Source organism: Pteropus alecto, unplaced genomic scaffold, assembly GCF_000325575.1.
Source record: "Pteropus alecto unplaced genomic scaffold, ASM32557v1 scaffold45, whole genome shotgun sequence".
NCBI lineage: Eukaryota > Metazoa > Chordata > Mammalia > Chiroptera > Pteropodidae > Pteropus > Pteropus alecto.
Genome location: NW_006442491.1, coordinates 19998505 through 20020591, shown reverse-complemented (window position 1 = coordinate 20020591; position 22087 = coordinate 19998505). Strand labels below are relative to the sequence as shown.

Below are 22087 nucleotides of genomic sequence, written 5' to 3'. Positions count from 1 at the left end.
AGTAGGGGTATGATTATTTTATAGGGACCTGCCAGAACTTTTCCTAGAGCAGTCGTACCATTTAAATCCTGCCAGCAGTGTACTAAAGTCTGGTTGTTCCACTCCCACACCAACACGTGGTATGGTCACTCTTTTTAATTTTAGCTCTTTTGGTGGGTTTGTCAGGGCCATCTTTTTTATAACGCATGTCCCTGGCTCCCTACGGCTCAGGAGAAAGTCCAGCTCTCAACCTTAGCTCTGAGCCTTCCAAGGTCCAGCCCTTCTCTGTCTAAGCTTTTCCTTCTCCATCTCCTATTTAGTTTTTCTATTCTATTGATGTAAGTTTTTTTTTTTTTTTTTACCTGCATGCAACAGAACATTTCATTTTTCTCTGCTTTTTCATGGGCTGGTTTTTCAATCTGGAATGTGCTTCTGCTCTCACTTATCTGATGAGATCCCAATTCTCTTTTTAGGCCCATCAAAGGTGTCACCTCCTCCAGGAAGCCTTCCTGGACATCTTATAGGAAGTCATCCCCTTCTTAGTGTCCTGAGGGTACTTTCCAGCTATTTCTCCTGCAGCTCTGATCACCCTGTTCTGTAACTGTCTTACTCTCTAGACTGTGAACTCCATGAGGGAAGACACCCATCTGTTCCACCCCTGTGTCCTCAGCACCCAGCACGGGATCTGCACATAATAGATCTCAGGCTGCATTTAACAGCATCGCTAGTGGTAGCAATGGCAACACGAATAGCTGCTGACGTTTGCTGCATGCTCACATGTGCTGGGCCCTATGTGAAGCCTATCAACTCCCTCATTTAATCCTCACCACAACCCTATGAGGCAGAGCTGTTACCATCCCTGCAACATGAATGAGGAAACCGAGGCTCAGAGAGGTGAAGAGGCTTGTTTCAGGAAACAGCCAGCACTTGTCAAAGCTGGAAGGTGTCCACGCATCTTCTTACTAGTCACGCTTCTGCTCAAATGTCCCCTCCTTAGAGAGGCCATCTTACATTGAGGCCTCGAAGTAAGATGAGGGTGAGGGTGAGGGTACTCCCCACCCTCAGTCATACAATCTTCATTACATCCCCTCACTTTTTGACCTTTATAACCCCCATCACAGCCAGCAACAGACCTTTTTTGTTTGTTTGTTCATGTGCTTATCATCTGCACCCCACCCCCAACTGTGAGCTCATGAGAACTGTAACTTTGTCACATTACTATGTTGCTCTAGCATACCACCACACTGTGTGGCACACATTGGGGGCTCAATAAGTGCTGGCCAAAAGTAGAGCAATGGTCGCCAGTACCTATAGTCTTTTTTAAAAAGTTTAAGAAATTCAGGTATAAAAATGAAATATAGATACACTTAAATGTTTGTGCATTGTATTCTCTATATAAATTTTCCTTAAAAATGACCAGGAGGCCTTAACCGATACTCATGATCTCCCTTCTCATTGCCCTAATCCTCAGCCCTTCTGCTCGTCTAGGTGGCTGCTTGGTCACCTGAATGGATGGCACTATGTCAGGAATTCAGTGTTCGTCCTTGTCGTTGACAAGTCATACATTCGGCGCTAGTTACTAGGTTAGCTTCGGTGTCCCCAGTCTTTAAATCTTAACTTCTTCTAGGTCCCCAACTAAACTATTAAGCCATTTGCCTCAGCCTGTGAGGCTAAATATTTGGCCATTTCCTCTTTTCTCAAAGTGCACGACCAAGTGTGCAGCCTGAAGTCTTGCTTGTTAGGAGGGTTTCCTCACACTCCTGTCTTTCAGAGTCACTCCAGGTGGGGCGATAGTGAAATTCACCACCCAATTTCAGCTTATGCCAACACATGGAGCTGACCCATTTATGAACCAAGCTCAGGCTTTTTTCCTTCTTCATCAGCTGGTTGTGGGGAATATCTCACGTGGCCTTAGGTTTGAACTGAGGGGAAAGTGTCAGTGTAACACTAAGAGATGACATAGATGATATGGGGGTGGGGGGCGGTCTGGGTCACCTATTCATGCAGCTTACTTATATCCTCTGGCCCTTCTTGAGCCCAAACTAGATGTACCACTTCTACCTGCTGAGGGATTGCTGTTGGTCTGGCCTGACCTTATGACTTGGTAGATAACAGTGCCTAGTGCTTGATGGGAAGTTCTGGCCTCATAGTTACTTGATGGGCTATGGCCAGGCACCTCTTCTCTACCAGAGCCCAGTAACATGTCAGGAGCTGTTTTTCTAACAGCATACACTTCTCCGCTAAAGATGGCATGACCTTGCTCCAGAACGCTAGCGGTCTTCTCTGAGACTCCCTTACTGGGGTTTGTCAGAAACTGCACGTGGCATCTTTAACTATCACAGATAACTTCTGGTGCCATGAAGTCCACATGATCACATGGCTCAAGCAACTGTGCTGCTTGAACTGCAGCCTGGAGCTGCTGCACAATCTTTTATTGCTCTGGTCCTCACTCGAAACTAGCACAGAAAGGATGCTCAATAAATATCCCTTTGTGAGGGGATGGAGTACAGAGTAGCAGTAATAAATACAAATGCCTGTAGGGGAAGTTTGCCAGAAAAAAAAACACAGGAAGCCAATTTAAATTTGAATTTTAAATAAAAGATGAATAATCATTTAATTTAAGGATGTGCAATGCAATATTTGAAACATACTTACACTAAAAATTGTTTGTCGTTTATATGAAATTCAAACTTAACCAGGTGTCTTGCATTTTTATTGGTAAAACTGGCAACCCTACTTTAGGGGCCAAGCATTTAATAGCATAAGACAACTTAGTGTGATGGGGTTTGGGGAAAATGGTAAATACATTTGTAATCAGCACATAATTGGATGATAATCAGCATTTAAAATGATTTAAAGTAAAAACGAAAATCTTCCAGGTTTGGCTGGAGGCTCATGAATGTGCAACCCCTGGCAAAGAGTTTGACTTTCAGGATTCGAATCCTGGATCCACTGCTCATAACTTGTATAACCTTGAGCCTTAGTGTCCTCATCTCTCTGAGGATTAAATCAAATCCTGCATTTAAAGAGTTTAGCAAGGTGCTGGGCCCACCATCAGTGCTAAATAAATGTTAATCTGCAAGATGATTGTTGAGTTGCTATGCAACAGCTCCCTCTAGTGGTCACAAGTCATATGTACGCGCACTGGTGCAGGCTAGGATCCTGGAGGTCTTCTTGGCTCAGAGTATCCATCCAGTAGTAGCAAGGCTGATCAGGAATTGGAGGACAGGTCCTCAAGCTGCTTAGATTCCAGTCATTCACATATCACTTCCATGATTTTTGCCACATCTCAGCCACCATTACCTTTATTTACTAATGATTCTCCTTTAAACTGTACCTCATCTTTAAATAAATTTATTATAATGGGAAACGTCACAATTTTCAGCTAAAAGCCCCAGTATCAACTTTCAGAAATAGAAGATAACCACAAGTAGATACAAATGAAACAGAAAAGCGTTAGGTTTTCCTGGATAATGTGGTGAGAAGAAGAATTGAACGATCCCTCTCTCTCTTTCTCTCTAGCTGTCTTTCCGATGATGAAATGAGACTCAAATAATTTGCTTGAAATGCTATCCTGGAAAATAGTTGGCATGAATGATAATAACAGCTATGTTTCTTGAGCCCTGACTATGTGCCAAACACTGTAATAGGCACATTATTACCTGCATTAACTGAGTTAATCCCCACAAAGCCCCTCTGAGGTGAAGGACTGCAGCTCAGAATGTCTGGCCAATGGAATGTAAAGGAAATGATGCATGTCACTTTCCACCTGGCTCTTAATGACATCCTGCCTATCTGTCAATAGTCATTGCCCTGTCTTAATGACCATGGAGGTCATGAGTTCCAGATGGTATGTTTCCAAAATAGAACATGGAATGAATGTATGAGTGAAAAATCAATATTTATTGTGTTAGGCCGCTGAGGTTTCAGAGCTCCTTTGTTACTGCAGCACAGCTTTGTTCTGTTCTAATACCATAGAAATTTAGATTCCAATATTTTTTTAAAATGAGCAATTTCTGAGATGTTACTATTGATGATAATTAGTAGAAGAAGAAAATAGGGAGTTGGGAATAGGAAAGAGAACAAAAGCAGGTGGCAGAGAAACTGCTGAGGTTTTATGACGAAGACTTGGGAGAAATGGAGTCTGAGAGACAGCAGACTCAGGCCGTTGTGAGTAAGGTAGGGGGAAGGTGAGAGAGATAAAGCAAGTGAAGTTGCTGAAGTTTGAAATTAATGATCAAACAGAGATGTGAAGCATGTTGTAAGGGCAAGAACTCAAACACATTTCCTCCCTCGCATGGGCTGACATTTAAGGCAGGGATGGTTCTGAATGTCTGGTCATTGTGAATGACCTGTCTTCCTCCATTCCTCCTGAGGACTCTTCTGCTAGCTGTGTAAAAACCTAGGCTCTATAGGGCCAGTGCCTGCCCCCTAGTGGTCCAGAGCCTTCATGGTTATGGGGAGACCTGCAGTCTTTGCTCCCCCTGATGGATCAACCACAGTTCTCTGAAAATCTTTGACACTTGACACGTGTGTTAGATGGAGTCTTTAGTGGTCTCAGAATATCAGGGGAAACACCACTGAACATGACAGGTTCACAGAGCCCAGGCTGATTTATTTATTGAATAATAAACCCCAAGATTGCTGCAAGTATTTGATTAATTTCAAGAGTTCTGAAAAGGTTGGTTCTGACAAATATATTTTTGCTATTTTTCTCATTGCTTTTGTGTAGGAGAGAATTTTCAAAGGCCTTTAATCTGCTGTTGTCACTAACGTCCCTCTAAAGAGTTTTTAAAATGTGAAAAATTTGTCACTATTTAAAAGTAGTAAATGTGTTCTGATTAAGCTGGACACCTCTCAGGCTTTTATATCTAGGGGAGTCTTAGACTAGTTAGTTAGGAATTGAAATTGTTAGAGAAGGGGAAAGTCCTATCTGTGGGCTATAGGAAGAAGTCCAGGGGAGCTGGGGGAAAATAGTATCCAGAGATGGGCAGTGGATGTATGTCTAGCCAGGAATACTCTTTGGTGCCATGGTCAGGGGGCAGCAGGACTGATAATGATGGTCCCAGGTGTGTGTGCGCCTGTCCTTATCCACCTTAATTCCTAGGGCTTCATCCAAGGGGCACTCTTTGAGTCTTGACCTCATATCTGCCCAAAAGAACATGAAGGTAACTGATGCTTGGATCCTCCCCAAGCCCAAACAGGTCTTGATTGCTGGTTCCCAGTCTGGAAGGTCCTTCTGTACTTCAGATCACTGAATAGGCAGACATTCACAATGATCATGCAACTGTTTATGGAATTCAACTACTCCTCCCGAGCTCAAAGATCTCTTACTTCTGTGAGTGTGGAAGATGCTTCTTTCTTTAAATCCTCACCAGAAGACACATGCTGGTTTCCTACAATAAACTTTCTTGCAGTTCTGAACTCTGGGACTGTCCTGCCATAATGCCATGTTGGTTGGTGGCAACAGGGATGGGTCTGGACGTGACAGATGTTTAGCAGGGGTTGAGAAACACCACCATGAATCAGCTCATTTTCATAGCTCACTTTCAGTTCATGATTTGCCTTTTTGTCACTCTGTGACCTGTGCAAGTCATTCACAAAAACTCCAAGGCCTCAGAACTCTCATGTGTGGAGTGACAGGGTGGGACTAGTCCTCTAGATCGCAAACAATGATAGCATATTTATTTTTTATTCGAGGGGACAACCTTTCCCAGCCTGGGTGGCCCTGTTCTTTCTTATCGCATTCGATTTTTCATAAATCTTATCTGAGTTCACAATCTCAACTTCCTTATATCCTCTTCTCTTCTTGGTTCCTTAAAATCAGTCTTCTTCCTTCACAAATTATGACTCTTACCCAGGGCATCAATAATCTTCTCATATGCTACTCTAGGGACCCTTCTCTATGCCTGTCTTTTTCAAGCCTCCCAGCAATGAACACTTCGGGTTAGTTTGTCCTTTCTCCTACACATTTGCTTTATCATCATTATTATCCTCTTGCTGTGAGCACAGAAAAGAGACCAATATGACTAGATACAAATAAGCAAATCTACTCTCAACTTCCTGTCTACCCATCCTAAGGACACTCTGAATCCACACTCATCTGAATATCTGGTTTTGCTAAAGACCATTAAGATCTCTGTAAGGTCTAAACGCTGTTCTATGGCTCCAACCATCCAAGCCAGAGCTCTTTCTAACCTATGAGCCCTGAAGTAGTGGTGAAGAATGACAAGGCCCCCATGCAGAGAAAGAGCAATTTTATTTGGTAAATGTAACATATGCCTAGTGGGAAAGGAGGGGGAGTGGTTTCCTCAGAGAGAAGGCTGCTCTGGTTCCCAAACAGTGACCATGATATTGTCCAGAATGTGGGCAGCTTTCTGTGAGTCCTCAGGAGCTGGGCAGAGAGTGGACTGAGTGGCAAGAAATGCTTCTGTTGGGAGAAGACCACAATCAGAATGGAGACTTGAGGTCACTGACTCTTGTTGGTATTGGACCACCATCAAAACCACCTTTCAGAGGGAGGGGAGGAGGCTGAAACCCTGGGGCTAGGGGTCTCGTCTCAGCCACTAGGGAAGCCCAGGCCTGGGGTCAGGGGGTTCATTTTGTGTACATTCGAGTGTGTGTCTGTGTATCCATAGGCAATTGTGTGAGTTTGCAAACGTGTGAGCATGTGTGAATGTCAATACATACAGAGTGTGTGCCTCTGTATGTATTGGACATTTGTGTGAGCATGTGTGAATGTGCTGGTGTGAGAGTGTGCGCCTCTGTATGTATTGGACATTTGTGTGAGTATGTGTGTGTTCATGACCATGTGTTTCTATTTGGGACTATGTTGTGGTGCCACCTGTGTATCCCCACATCTGTCAGCATTTCTGTGGACATCTCTGTGCACATCTGTTGTTTGTCTATGTCTTTGGATATCACTGTCCCAAGCCCCCTGCTGTCCCCAGGAGAGGAGCAGCAGCCCCTAAGTGCTGGGGAGTGGGGGGCAACACTTACCAGCTCAGCAGAGGACGGGTCCTTTCCCGGAAGGCTTAGATCTTGATTGTAAAATGCAGTCCCTGGATAAGTTGGTCTGGAAAGTGAAAAAAATAACCACTACAGACTTGAGTGATGGTTTCAGTGTGAAAGAGTCTGGGGATATTCCACATTCCCCTCAGGGCCAGGAGATCTGACCAAGCTCAGGCAGGGAGGGCTTGGTGGGAGTAGTGCCTCCTTCTAAAACCAGCCCAGCTGTTCTTTGTGTCAGGGGGATTCGGGGTGGGGGTGGGGGGAGAGACAGGATCTATACCTCAACATTATCTGGATAATTTAAAGCAAAAAGAAACTCAAAATGGGGAGAGGTGAGGCTGGAGGGTCAGCATGCAGAGACAAAGGTCCTTGGGGGCAACCACTGCTCCTGCAGGGTGGGAGAGAGGTTTTGGAAGCAGGTACTTACCGATAATTCCCTGCACCAGGGTGACATCCAACTGGCTGAGAAGTGCATTGACTAGAGGGCACACCTGATGCAGGGGCAGAGAGGGGAGTTAGGCAAAGCGGGATCTGTAGGAAGACCCTGGGAGCAGCCTCATTCCAGGATGGATTCACTTTTCTGTGTCTGAGAGTGTTTGATTCTAAGAAATTCTACAGGCGAATGCTCACACATCCACAATGAGCAGAAAGAGAAGCTAAAGGCATGTGTGTGTAGTGCCCAATCACACAGCAAGCCAGTATTCATTCTGTGACATGGCACCTGTTTCTAAATAGAGTGGACTGCTTTGGGAGGGGTGAATTTCTGGTAAAGGAGGCACCCAAGCATAGGCTGGAAGAATGCTTGTCTGTAGCCATAGTGGGGGTGAACCGGAAACTTCTCTGAGCAGGGCCATTTCAGCTGGCTTACCTGTTTCTGCACCAGCTCAGGAAGGACTTTATTTATGATTTCGGTGAGGTCGTCAACAAGTATTCGAATAAGAAAGCCATATCTGAAAGAAAAAAGCCATAGGGAAGTACAGAGGTCTGGAGTTGGTATGGAGAAGACTTTAGAGGGGCCACTGGGCCCATCACAGTCTCAGCACTAAGTAGCTGAAGCTGGGCCTTGTCTATCCACACTCACAAGCAGGCAGATACCAAGGGGCCTATCCAAAGGGAGTGACACCCTACATAGCAGTGCTTACAGTAGGTACATATAGAATAGACATACGGTTTATTCAATGAGACTTTGTAGACTCCATAAATGGATGAACATTTAGTGTGTAGTTGCCATGAGGATTCAATGAGATGATACATATGGAGCACAATTTATGTGTTCAGTAAATGTTAGCCATGATGGGGACAACTTCTGTATATTATGCCTGACTTCATCTCCCTTGGGACAGTTAACTGAAATAAGTAACCTAGGTAGGCTGCATAGCTATTTTATCCCCTACTGGGACAAAGCCCAACCACACCTATTATCTAGGTGGATTCAATCAATAACCCCAATGAAATTCTATACTATAGTTATCTGAGTAAGCTGAGACTCAAGTTGGGAAAGTACTGGTCCAAATTCACACAGGGAGCTCTCGACCTCTCCCTATGCCACTCTGGTAGATGGGACTTGAACTCAGATTTTTTGTTGCATAATCCAGCATAAAATTGGCCAGCCCAGCTTAAGAAGGGATAATTGACTATTTACCCATCCAGTTACCTATCCTTCTATCTATCCATCCATCTATCCATCCATCCATCCATCCATCCATCCATCCTAATTGACTATTTACCCATCCAGTTACCTATCCTTCTATCTATCCATCCATCTATCCATCCATCCATCCATCCATCCATCCATCCATCCATCCATCCATCCATCCATCCACTCACCCATCCACGCACCAATCCATCTTCCCTCCCTCCTATCCATCTTCCCACCCTTCCACCTTCCCACCCTTCCATCTTCCCACCCTTCAATCTTCCAGCTCATCCATTCTCTGATTGTTTCATCTTCCCAACCTTCCATCCGTCAGCCCATCCTATTCTCTCAGGTCAGGAGAAGCCACCCCTCTGGACTCACCCATTGAGTACAGAGATTTTCACGTTGCCAGGGGAGTGAGTACAGTCACCAACGGCCAGGTGGACCTTCTGCTCTTCATCTTTCACAGTTAAGACTTCTGCCGTGGTGTTTAGCTTCACAGACACCTTTAACAGACTTCCAAGCAGGGGCCTGAAGAGGAGATAGTTTATTGCATCTGGTCCCACCACATTCCAAGGCAGAGGAGGCTTTTCTCCTTGCCAGAAATGCCAGCCTCACCTCATTCCATCTTGCCTACAGCTGTACTCATCTTATTTCTCAGTAGGGGAGACCAAAGCTCAAAGAGGTTAAGTGAATTTCTCGAATGACCCCAGGTCACTCAGCATAGCAGCAAATGAACTGAACTTAGAGGATCATGACTGTTAGACTTCAATGCGCCCTTTTAGGCTACCTTTAGTCATCGGGGTCTGCTCTCGTGAGCCATCCTCTCATTCCCCCTTGGGTCCTACTCACGCTTTCAGATTGAGGACAAAGCCCAGAGGGATGTTGACATAGAGACGATGGCCGTCCGGGCTCTGTCCAAGACCAAGTTCCAGCAGCTCGGGATTAGTGATCTTCAGACTGCCCGAGAAGCAACATTGAAGGGAGAAACATTAGCTCTTCCAGACCCAAACCTAGAAACCACCTTTAAACCAACTGTACCCATCCCAGAGGTGGTGCTATTCATGAGGTGGGATGGGCGAGATAGGAAGGGAGTCTTAGAGCAAAAACCACATGAGTTCTGAGTTACACATCAGTCTTTCCCAGCCTCTGCACCTGGCCACATTCTGACACACCCACGGCCCTCTCCTCAACTCAATTCTATGAGGTATTCTGGGATAGAGATTGTGTCTGGATTATTATTTGGATTATGTTTGCATTCTATGTCTGTGTTTGCATTCTGCATGCCAGCTCAGAGCCTTACAAAGAAAGGAGCTACTCTATATTGGTTGACTTTGTGGATTAATGAGCAGGTGAGATGAATATGTGAGCGGATACTTGGAAGAGTAAGTGCTTAGATGGAAGGAAGACTGGACAAGTGAATGGATGGATTGGTTAAGTGGAGGAGTAGATGATATATGGACAAGTGGAGTAAGTTTTTTACAAACATTTATGGGTAGGAATCACTCATCCTGCCATGACTTTCAATGGCAGGTCAATCAACAATGTTTATCATGGAGACTGAGGAGCAGCAAGTCAGGGAGAATGGAGAGAGGATGGAAGTAAGCCTCTTCTCTGAGTCAGCATCACTGACTCTGCATCACTCTAGTTTTGTGACCACAGGTACCTTTCTGTGCTTCAGTTTTTCTTTCTGCAAATGGGGTTATTAAGTTGACCTCATGGGGTTGTTGTGAGGATTTTAGATAATGCTGGGGACTCAGGACATGATTCAGGACTGGGGGCTATTATTGATTTAGGAGGACTGGTGTTACCTGCCAGACTGTGAGAAGGGTCTCAGACTGAGTCCTGGCCTCATTTTCAGACTACCCCTCTCCTTCTTTCATAGTCAATGCCTGGAGAAGTCAGATCTCCAATGGGGGTTCTCTGGTGGGGACCAAGGCCCTACTTTACGGCTACTCACTCAACAATGTTGTTTAGGAAAGGAATCGCCGAAGTCAGTTTCTCAAGCAGGCCAAGCAGGCCACCGGAAGAGCCTTTTCCACTGAGACTGTCCAACAGACCCCCAGAGAGCAGGCCTTTGCCGAGAGCTGGAAATGGGTAATGGATTCCTCAGAGGTTGTATCTGACAATTCCCGATCTTCTAACCCTTTCCCCTGCTCATTGCTGTCCCCCTTCCCCACTGGATGGTTGGACACACACAGCTGAAGGAGGTTGTCACAGACTCTCACTTACCATTTGTAAAGTTTCCAACAAGATCTGTGGGACTTGAGGCCAAGGCTTCAGGAATCAAAGATGAGGGCAGGTCCTGGGATGAGGACTGGGCTTCCAGCTGGGCCAGCAATCCACAGAAGACAATGAGGCCCCCAATTTGAAACATCTTTTCTCTTGGTGTCTGTGGACAGGTGACAGGCCATAAGTAACATGGATATCGGAGAGGTATTCATCTACCACCTGCCCTCGGCCTCCAGAACACCAGAAAGTAAATAGCAATAGCTAACACTACTCAACATTTCCTCTGTGCCAAGCATCAGGCTGAGCACTCCACACTCGGTAACAGATTTCATCTTAACCACACGCTAAGATGTGGGCACTCATTAGCTGCATTGCTCAGGTGAAGAAACGGGTGTTTAGTGATTTTAGGTAACTTCCTCTAAGGTCACAAGAACACATGGGGATAAGATTTAAAAGCCAGATCTGTCTGACCCAGATTTATTCTAATTGGGGTTGCTCACGAAGGCTTGAATTATTGTTCCTAGTTCCTGCTCTTCAGACTAAGCAGATAAAAAGGCTCAAACACGCTAGTGGCTAAAGAATAGAACTACTTTGCCACCGGAATCCCTGTTCAGTCTTTTGGTCCAGGGGCCAGTCTGTGATGGTTTGTGGAAGCCCTTGCAAGTCACGGACTATCAGAGGCCATAGGCACCATCTCATCCAGACCATTGTTGGAAAAATCCTAGGCCATTCAAAGTCTACATTGTACAAGGAGAATCGGGACTAGAGAAAGGTAGCGACTTTCTCAAGGTCACACAACAAATTGATGGCAAAGCTGTGGTTGGAGATAGGCCTCTGAATCTGCCCCTCACTGCCCCCGCCCCACACTATCTTTTCTACATCATTCTCTTCTCCCTCAAGCTGACCTGGATGAAATTCTGGAAGAACTTCTGGAAGAACCTCTGATATCTGACTGCCTTTTGCACCAGTCCCCTCCCAGATACCACCAACCACAGGCCTATTTGGCAGCTGGCAAAGATGTACAAAGCTAGAGCTGGTACTTACCCTTTGGAGACACCTTGCTATTTGGGACAAAATTCTATCCGCTGGCCGATTTGGCCAAAGCACCATCATGGTTATGACTGATTGGAATCAAAAGGGCTCTTTGATCCAAAGAGCCAGTTATGGCTTCCCTGGGGATCAGGCCCTCTGAATCTCTTTTGGAAAACAGACCTTTTATGAATCCAATGGCAGCTAAGAACGCTACTCCTAGAACAAGGCATCAAAATGTACAAAATTGGTTTGTGGCTGATGATCTGAATGCACAGTGCAAACTCCAGTTAAAGCTTGTGCCATAGAGATTTTGATTTAGGGTTTGAAGAGCATGCCCACACGAGAACTCCAATGTGGAATTTCAGGAGCGTTACACCTGTGGCCACATATGTCCCACCACTATCAAATTCTCTTTCTACACTGAAACGTTTCCATATCGATGTTGCCGGTCTCTTAGGGTAACAGAGTGAATGGCCATCCCCACTCCCCTGAAAATGGTCAGCCCTGTTTCTCTTGAAAGGCCCCCAATGAGTGACCCTAAGTGTAGTCACTCGAGCCCACCCCACAACGAGGAGCCTAGCGCCCCTGAAACCCAGGGCGCCAGAGCGAGAGTGGAACGGGCAGGTCTCACCTGGGCTTCTCAGAAGTCCTGGAGGCTGTTCTGGTCTCCTCTTCCCTCTCCTGCTTGCTTCTGCTGAGGAGGCAGCCTCTTTTATAGTGTGGGAATAAGGAAACGTGTGATCGGATGATGGGTTGTAGGGAATTCAGAATTCGGCAATCTGGTGGTGTCTTTCAGGGCTCTCCAAAGTAAATAATTGCCAATCACATTAGTAGGTGGGACAGTTAAGCCATGTGATTGACAAGTTAAACAGAGAAGAACTTGAGATGGAGATGTTACTCAAGACTTCATGGTTTTATGAGTGGGCTCAGGCCACCTATGCTCCGAGGTGACCCGGAAGATCAAATTTGGAACACTGGGAGATGCAGCCAGTTGGAGTCCAGGAAAGGATCCTTTTTCCATTTCTGGTCCAAATGTTGTTCCCAAAGTGTCAAAAAGAACAAACTACCTCTGATTTCCCTATATCTGGAGTCTCCTGTTTTTCTGAGCCCCTGTTACACAACAGTCATGTGCTGGGGGCTATACATTCTCACCAGAACCCTGGGAGGGAGAGATTACTTCTCTTCCTTTTCAGAGGAGGAAACTGAGGCCCAGCGGGACAAGGGCCCATAGACACAGAGAGGATGTGGCAGAGTTAGAGTTAAGTTCATTAGATAATACCAATAAAAACGGTGCCAACAGCTAATACTTGCTGAACCCTTGCTGTATGCCAGGCCAGGCATTTTTTTTTTTTTAATGTGCAGCATCTCAGGAATCCTCACAGCCCTGCGTGAGGTGGGAATGAGTACCCTCATTTTACAAGGGGGAAATTAAGGCTTGGAATGTGAGTCGACACATCTAGAGTTGCATGGTAGACAGGCCTGAGGCAGGTACACTCCAGTCCTTTCTCTGAATCATTTTGTTGCTTTTCCACATCTGTAAATTTTATGCTTTCATGAAATTTCATTTTTATATCCTGGAGAAGTCTTTCCAGGTTCCCAGGTCTAAGTGATGCTATGGCATCCTGGTCTCTACCTTAATTCTTTCTTCTTCCCTTCCCCAAACGAAATATATAAGAATATTTTTTCTCACCACTTGGACCTTTACAGATAAAAAAAAAACTGAGGCATGGAGAGATCAAGGTCTTAGACTGGCGCGAGCAGCTCTTGCCTTGCAGAACCTGACACCTTATAAGCAACAGAGAGAGAAAGCAGAAATGCACATTTATTGAGCACCTATTACATGCCAGGTGCTCTCCATATTTGAACCTTGTCTTCTCCTGGAGTGGTTAATATTGTTGTCCCTCAAACATCAGATAAGGACACCAAGGTTCAGAGAGGGTGACTACTTCCCAGGGACACACAGCTGATGAGGAGTGGAGTCAGAACTCGCCCCTGTGTCTTGTTAGTCCTATAATCAGTAAGCCACACTGCCTTCCCTCATGCCAGGCCTTCCCTGAAACCATTTGCATATCCTGAGAGAGTCCGGCTGATGCCTCCAAGGATCCAAGGCCATGGCTTTGAACTCTATTCATTCAAGCACTTTCTAGACTCTTCCCAGAGCTTGTATGTGGTCAGTCATCCTCAAAAGGGTCCCATTTTTTGTTACCTTGGTACAACTCTTATGGATTGGTTCAGGTTGCTACTATTTTGCAGAAAAACAGGCAGATAAGCCAGGGGACTGATTCAAGTTCGTGCAGCCAGTTACTGGATGACTAGCAGCCTCTGGTTTGAAGCTGGGAGGCTGCATATGTATTATCACAGAAAGAGGATAGATTTGGGCACAGATCGCCCTGGTTCAAATCCTGTGACCCTGGGCAAGTTGCTCCAACTCCCTGAACTTGTTTTTCTCAGCTGTAAAATGGGTAGATAACATCTATCTTGCAGGGCTATGGAGGATCATGTTTGAGGAGCTGGTATGAATCTTAGTTCATAAACTCATGTGTTTATTATACATTTTTCTTTCCAATATATTTATAGTTTAGTTACCATTTCAAATGCCATGTGCTGCGTAACAGAAACTTTCCATTTTCCCCTGAAGTTTTATTTCATTCGTGCTATGGTATCTGGAGAAGGCTGCCCTGTCTCTGTTTTGGCTGGAAATACGGAGACATCCATATGCCGTCTGGTCCCGATGGCTGAGCCACTGTGTCTCCCTTCTGCACAATAGGCTCCTTCGGACATAACGCTTACTTCTTACTTCCTTGTTAGACACCCCAAATTTTTCTGCTGTTTCTTGATTCCCTGGGCCTCAGGCAGGACCATGAAGGGCCACCCCAGCCCATCCACCTGGACCCACCTAGACTCTCTAGTTAACCTTCTTTCCCTGGGGTCTCGTCATCTCTCTTGGCTCTGGAAGGGAACATGGACATAGATGCCCTCTGTTCTTGAATCCTGCACATCAATTTGGGGGTGTCTGTTCTTCTTCCCACACCAAGTTTTGCCTGGGGAGCAGCAAGGTCATGAGACACTTCTGAGAAACCACCAGAACTATGTTGGATCTCACACTCCACCACCCCAACATGAGGAATTTTCTAGTCTTGGGGCAGGAAACCTTGCTTCAGTTCATTACATATGTGCTATTCTTGATGTCTCCTATGTCCCAAGTTTTGAAATAAAAAAACCTAGGCTTTAAAAAATTAAAAAAATTAACTCACCATAAAACTGGCATTTTATCTTTAGATGTGTAGTTCTATAAATTTTAATGCACATATAATTTTATGTCACCGCAGTAATAATCAGGATATAGAATAGTTCCATCACCTCCCTAACACTATCATGCGGCCCTTTTAGAGTCACACCCTCTTCCGCCCACCAGCAAGCACTGATCTATTCTTTGTCACTAGTATCTTGTTAAAGACTCTGGTGTTGGAAACTCAGAAGCCTTCCCTCTGCTTCTGCTGAAGTTGCCCTACCTTGAAGCCACAGGTTCTTTATGTTCCACTGCCCCAAACAGGGCAAGTGTCGTGGGGCATCAGGAAACATGGAAGGACAATGCTAACATTTCAAGACAGGGTTTCCTATACTGGTGACATCAATGCCTTCCCAACGCGTTCCTCAGAAACTGTCGGTGGTGCACCTTTCTTCCTGCATAATCTGATTGTGATTATGGTTGGAAGCCTTTATTAGTGTTCTGTGAATCAAGAGATCATTTTTAAAGGGTGAGTTGATTTTTTTCAAGGGGCTCTGACCTATGCAAGGTCTGTTCTCCAGAACCTGGGAGTGGGGCATTGGCTCTGTTCCCTGAGAGCAAGATCAGGAGCGGGACTGAGTTTGAGGGGAGTCTTCAGATGGCCTTGGAAACCTCAGTGGTTTTGTTGAGGGACAGAGAGCAAAAAGGTACACAGAGAGCTAGGTGCCCCAACTTAGATGAGAAAATATTTTTAAGCAGAGTTTGCTTAAGGCCAGTTCCACTTACCTTGGAGATTAATCTTCTCACATACATTTATAGCTAATAATATTAAAAGATTTTAGTGAGACACTAGCGCTTTATATCATTTCTAACAACCCTGTGGCGACCCCGAGGCTCAGGGAAGACAGTCACTTGGTCAAGGTTATCTCAGCGAGGAAGAAGTGAAGGCCAGACCATCATCTGGGGTTGTCTGGCTTCAGTGCTCTTAACTTCAAGAGCAAGTTTGCGTCATGGAGTCTTTAGTCTAGAAAGGGCCTGCTCACGTACTCTACAGCCTTCCCATTCCTGAGAAATCAGACAGCCCTGAGTTCCAAACCCAGCTCAGCCAATGACTCTGGGCAAGATGATCCTGCTCTTCCAGACTCAGTTTTCTCACCTATAAAATGGAGCTGATGGCACCTACCCCCCGGGGCTGCAGAGAGAGTTAAATAGAGAAACAAATATAGCTTGCAGCCCAGTACCTGGCACAGAGTCAGAGCTCTGTAACAGAAGGGCATGGAGGTTGCAAGGTATAGACAGGCTGCGCCTGGAGAAAGCTTCTGAGCATTTGGGGGTGAATTTCTGCTTAAATTACCCCCCACCCTGGACCCCAGTATCATAATAGAGGTCTGTTGTGCAACAGGTTCTTCAGAGGAAAACAGGATGAGAAACCTGAGGAGATTCTTTGAGGAATGAGGTCCCTGAGCCACCCACAGAGGGGACAGGGGGAAGGCAGACAAAAAAAAAGCTGCCTTCACCAATGGACAAGGCAACCTCTCTGGAGTATGAGACCTCCCATGTTTGCTCTTTGAGCCATGAGCAGGAAACCCCATAACATCAAGGCTGTGAAGGGGAACCATCTCCGTGAACATGGGCGTTTAGGGTTGCAAATCCCCGGCGAAGCATTTCAGATTAGGGAGTCTGAATTGAAAGATGGGAGACATGAGCCTCTCTTGCCCTATTCTCATCTCTGAGCTGTTGACATTTCCTTGTTTGAGCTTTCCAATCTAGCTGAACGCATATTTCATCATTGTCACCTCAGTGTGTGCGTGTGTGTGTGTGTGTGTGTGCGCGCGTGTGTGTGTGTGTGAAGGGAAGGAGGGAAGACTGAAGGGAGAATTCACAGAGGTCAAGAGTATGGGCTCTAGAGTCTGGCTGCCTGAGTGCTGACGACTCAGTCATTTCGTCACTGTGTGACTTTGGGCAAGTGGCTTGCTCTCTCTGAGCCTCCATGTCCCCATGGATAAAATAGAATAGCCGTTCCATATGTCACTGAGTTGCTGTGAGAACCCGATGAGATGCTGAATGTGAGCTTCGGGCACCAAACTTGGCACATGCCAAAGGCTGAATATGTGTATGCTACTACTATTAATATGTGTGTGTTATTTCCCCTGGATTTCTCAGTAGGCTTTCCCTATTCTTGGGTGGAGGAGGGTGGAAATTCATAGTTAAGAGCTGAATAGTCATTAATCAGATAATTAACAATGCATTAAATGATATTTAATAAGCATACTTCATGGACCTGGCATATGCTAGATATACTGCAAATGGATTTTTGTGTATTCTGACAAACATCCTGCATGGTACATATGTTTTATTTTAAATTTTTTTTGTTAAAGTAGAACATACATGAGAAAAATGCACCTAAGCAAATAGCTCAATGAATTTTCACAAACCGAACAAACCCCATAACTAGCACCTAGATCCAGAAAAGAGAACGTTGCCCCCCTCAAACCCCTCCTAGTCACTAACCTGCTCCTGAGGGGTAACCAGTATCTAGACCTCTAACAGCATAGATTAGTTTTGCTGTTTTGAGCTTCATATAAATGGGATATGCAACACAAGCTCTTTTGTGTCGGGCTTTATTAGGTATGTGAGATTCATCTATGTGGTCATGTGCGCTTGTAGGTCATTTTCACTCCTGTAGAGCATTCCACTGGTGACTGTCTCACAAGTTCTATTTATCCATTATTTTGATGGGTGTTTAGGAAGTTTTCAGTTTGGGGCCATTCTGACCACTGCTGCTATGAGCAGTCCTGTACACATCTTGTGGTGCCCACGTGCATGTATTTCTGTTGCGCATATACCTGGGAGTGGAATTGTTATGTCATAGGGCAGGCATATACCGTTGTGTTTTAGGAGACGCTGTTACCCAGTTTTACAAAGTGGTGGCACAACTTCCCTCCCACCGGCAGTGTGAAGGCTCTTATTGCTCCACATCCTGTAAACCTTCGATTCTCACTTTGCAGCTGAGGAAGATCAAGAGGTAAAGTGCCTTCTTCCAGACATAGTTAGTGGGTCATAAGACCAAGATTCATCCACTCACTAAACCTTAGATGTTGGCTGAGCTCGTACTCTGTGCCACTGCAGGCTTGGGGATCATTGGTCACCCTGATGCATATGGTCTATATCCTCATGGAACTTCTTGTTGGGCTGCATCAAGTCTGAGTTCAGATATGTTTGACACCAATGTTTGTGCTTTTCCACTCTGTCACCCTTTCTCTACACTCCCTTGGAGCTCAGAAAAGTGCTGGGCACATAGTAAGTGCTCAATAAATATAGGTTAAATGAATGAAGGAATGGGGGATCTCAATGGGACCCCCCATCCTGGATTGATGAGCACATCTATGGATGGGCTTCTGGCTGCAAAATATAGGAAAAGAGTGTTTTCTCTGGTATTTCTGGGCTGATGAGCAAATCCAAGTATCTTTAGTCTCAGGATGGGCCTTTATTAGGCATGACTTCAGGAACCCAAATTCAGGGCTCAGGCAGAGGAACCTCTGCACCCTTCAGAGCTAGAATTATTATAGGAGTAGAACAGGACATCCACGGGGCCTGTGGTCAAAGTTTTCAGGGCAGTGGAAGCCACAGTCTGAGGGATACTTAAGGTCCTAAGATTTCTAAGATGTGGAATCTCCTTCTGATCATCAGTAGGCAGCGGGAGGACACTTGTGCCTGGTGTGGGGATTGTTGGCTAGACTCACAGTTGGTTGAGTTCATGAGCATCAGCCTGTAAGGAGAAGAGGCAGCATCAGTCACCGGTGTGGTTACCCCTTCAACTCCCAGGTCCACAGTGAAGGGTCTCTTACCTATCCATGCTGACCAAGAGCCTGTGCCCGGAGCATTACAACTCTTTTCAAATGATATCTAATTGTTTGTTTCTTGTCTTCCCTTCACTAGACTGTGAGTTCCATGAAGGTGGGGACTGTATCTGTTTATTTGTAACTGGAGTGAGGTGGTCTCATGTTTGAGATAGAGCCAGTGCTCCCTAAAGGACTGAGTGGAGATCTTGGGAGAAGGTACAATCTCTGGTAATCTGGAGGTTCGGGTGACTTGGCAGGGCCCAGCCTACTTGTAGGTGTATTCTCTGCTGTCTCAGCTTTCTTGGGGCACAATAAATGGTCATTATAATGTGGTCATTTCTAAGTATTCTCAGACCATGTGCAGATACCCCTCAGCAGGGGGCACTTCTTCTAGCCATTTGCCTATCCTGAGTCCTCCTCCCTGGAAGGATGTAGACACTTACCTATGAGGCTTTTCAACAGTTTCACATCCAGCTGCTTGAGAATTTCACTGATCAGAGGACATACCTGGACCGCCATAACAGAGAGAAGAGTCAGATCGGGGACTGGTAAAAGGAAACTAGTATCTGGAAGCTTAGACTCCATTGGATTTCCACATGGATTCATGGCAAAAGTGGCACTTCCATGTTTTATGTCCCTGAATCTTCATGACATCTCCATGAAATAGGAACTGTGATGGTTCCCATGATACAGATGGAAAAACCGAGGCTCAGAGAGTCTAAGTCACTTGCCTAAGGACACATAGCTAGTAGATGGCAAAACTGAAAATTTTAATTGAGATCTTTCAGGATCTAAAGCCCAAGGTTTTAAACTCTGCTAAACTGCCAATGTATACACCCTGACCCTCAGACCGAAGAATGCTCGAGGTGAAAATATTTTTCTCAAACTTACCTGACTTTCTACCAGGTTTGGGATAACTTTTCCCAGGTTATCTCTAAAATTGTAAAGAAAACGTTTCATCTTTGGTGGGATATCTCTAGAAAGAGAAGTGAATAAACAGAATGGAACAGATAAATACAGGCAATGTCATGCTAGGTGCTATGTGTTGAGTACAACTTATATGGTCACTTAATCCTCAGCAAGCCCTATACAAGAAGCATCATTGTCAGCAATAGTACCTCAGTGTGTGCGTGTGTGTGATGTGACTTGTTCAAAGAGGTGATGTGACTTGCCCAAGGTCACACAGCTACTAAGTGTTGATTAGATTAGAACCAGGTTTGTAGAGCTCCAGAGTCTACAGTGTTTCCCTTGTATTGTCCTCTCCATGAATGTCTGGTGTGATTTAGGCTCTCAGTGAACATACGATGAATAAATGAATGGACATCCACTGAGGACTTAGTTGCTTTCAGCATTCTGGAATTATAGAGAGAAATCAGATAAATCTTGCCCCTGAGGAATTTAGTCTGTTGAAGTTGACAGACTCAGTTAGCCAGAGTCTAGATATTATTGTCTGTCTTGTTCACTACTGTATCCCTAGCGTGAAGCATGCCATGCCTAGAACATAGTAGGTTCTCAGTAAATATTTATTGAATGAATAAGTAATGAAGAGGAGCTTTAAAGAAAGGAAGGGTGTTCTAGGCACAAGGATCTGCATTTGCAAAAGCATGGTGGTGTGAAAATGCATGGTGTGTTGATGGACGGGTGGGTCCTTCAGAGAGACTTACAGGGCAAAGAGCTGCAGAGTGGGGCAGGGGAGAGGATAAGTAGGGCCTTGAGTAACATCTAAGAGTTTGCTCTTCATTTAGAGGGCATTGGAGAACCATCGGAAGATTCGGAGCAGGGGCTGGGGGATTCCCGTGCGGGAAAGCTACTTCTGCTGAAGGAGGAGAATGGAGAGAAGGAGGTGAGGTCTAGTAAGGGAAGCCAGATGAAGCTCCCACAATGGTCCAGGAAGTGAACCATGAGCCGGGACAGTGGCTGTGGCGATGCAGAGAAGGGAGCAAGCAGAGGCTTCCAGAAGTCACTGATGGGAGCCAGTGAAAATGGGCTGCAGGGAGTGAGAAGGAGGAAATGTCTGGTTTCCGGGAGGATGTCAGGGCAATCACTGAGAGGGGGTGCAGGAGGCGGAGCAGATCCTGAGGAAAGGATGAGATCTATTTTGGGCTCATCTAGGAGGTGGTGGAGATGTGTGGCCACAGCTAGGGTGGGTCAGGAAGGGGCCCAGCCCTGGGGAGGGACAGCTGGAACCTTACTCATTTAGGTCTTTTGTGCGAATGCTGCTGCGCTCCACATGGCAACTGCCTATCATCAGATCTCTCCGGCCGAACTGGTCTTTCTCCAGCCAGAACTCCACAGTGATGTTCATACGTGTATGTGTCTTTGAGATCTTGTTATTGAAGGACCTCCTGGGGATGAGAGAGTGAGGAGGAGGAGGGAAAAGGGAATAGAGAAAGAAGAGGAGGTGGAAACAGGCAACACAGAGTGGCTCTCTGTGTGGACGGCAATGTCCACACTCCGGGTTCCTTCAACGAACCAGCCCAGTGGGACTCCATGTTGCCTGCATGTTAAATCCTGCAGTCAGTGATTAAAGAGAAAACTATTAGCCAGAGTGGCTTCTGAAAATCCTTTAAATAGACCAGATTAAGGGCCTTTGGAAATTCAAGTTGAGAGTTCATCGTATTTTTAATATTTTTACTGTTTAGCTGTGGCCCCCTTTCCTTGGGGACAGGGGATGTTAAAGAATAGTTTGAACAGGAGAAGGGAAAGGTGATGAGATACAGTGTTTCTCTTTTTTAAATTAGTGTCGTTAACTCACATAGGTTTAAATGAACAAGTGACCTGCCTCCACTAACCAATGATTGCCATCCACATTTCAGCTTAAGGAACCAAGGCTCAGAGATGTGATGTGACTTGCCCAAGGTCACACAGCAAGTGAATTAGAAAATGAGGATTTAAAATCAGGCTGGGATCAGAAAAATCTGGGTTCTTTGGGTTGCCAGATTCTGCCCCAGCTCCTAGGTTCCCAGTGAGGAGGAAGAGGCCCTCTCAGACCCTGCTTCTGCAGAACTCACAGTCTCATGTCAATGTCGAATTCAAGTGAGATGGTTGCCGAGAACCATTCCTTATGGAAAGACGTCTGGATCCCGCTACAGACCAACTGAATGTTGGTGATGTTGATGCTACACA

The 22087-nt window shown here is 45.5% G+C and overlaps 2 protein-coding genes across 2 annotated transcripts in view; both read right to left on the bottom strand.

The window, feature by feature from the left end:
* Nucleotides 1-6290: 6290 nt before the first annotated feature.
* On the bottom strand, nucleotides 6291-11003 carry BPIFA1 (BPI fold containing family A member 1). Its single transcript, XM_025039721.1, has 7 exons — nucleotides 10859-11003; nucleotides 10587-10713; nucleotides 9479-9586; nucleotides 9008-9157; nucleotides 7859-7940; nucleotides 7418-7481; nucleotides 6291-6409 (listed from the first exon to the last, which is right to left on the bottom strand). The coding sequence occupies exons 1-7, from the start codon at nucleotides 11001-11003 to the stop codon at nucleotides 6291-6293; spliced, it is 795 nt and encodes a 264-aa protein (XP_024895489.1).
* Nucleotides 11004-18883: 7880 nt separating this feature from the next.
* BPIFA3 (BPI fold containing family A member 3) overlaps nucleotides 18884-22087 on the bottom strand; it is an 8047-nt gene continuing 4843 nt past the window's right edge. The window contains exons 3-7 of the mRNA XM_006922046.1: nucleotides 21973-22080; nucleotides 21154-21303; nucleotides 19853-19937; nucleotides 19405-19468; nucleotides 18884-18888 (exon numbers count right to left, since the gene is read on the bottom strand). Coding sequence (XP_006922108.1) covers nucleotides 18884-18888; nucleotides 19405-19468; nucleotides 19853-19937; nucleotides 21154-21303; nucleotides 21973-22080 — 412 coding nt within the window. The remainder of the gene's footprint in view (nucleotides 18889-19404; nucleotides 19469-19852; nucleotides 19938-21153; nucleotides 21304-21972; nucleotides 22081-22087) is intronic.

What these genes read in the sequence shown, in the direction of transcription:
- BPIFA1 (XM_025039721.1), bottom strand. Translation starts at nt 11,003, where the DNA reads ATGTTTCAAATTGGGGGCCTCATTGTCTTCTGTGGATTGCTGGCCCAG. An exon ending in TGTTGGAAACTTTACAAATG is followed by an intron (nt 10,714 to 10,858) that starts GTAAGTGAGAGT and finishes ACCCATTTCCAG; the next exon opens with CTCTCGGCAAAGGCCTGCTC. An exon ending in CCTGGTGCAGGGAATTATCG is followed by an intron (nt 6,410 to 7,417) that starts GTAAGTACCTGC and finishes TTCTCCCAACAG; the next exon opens with AAGCATTTCTTGCCACTCAG.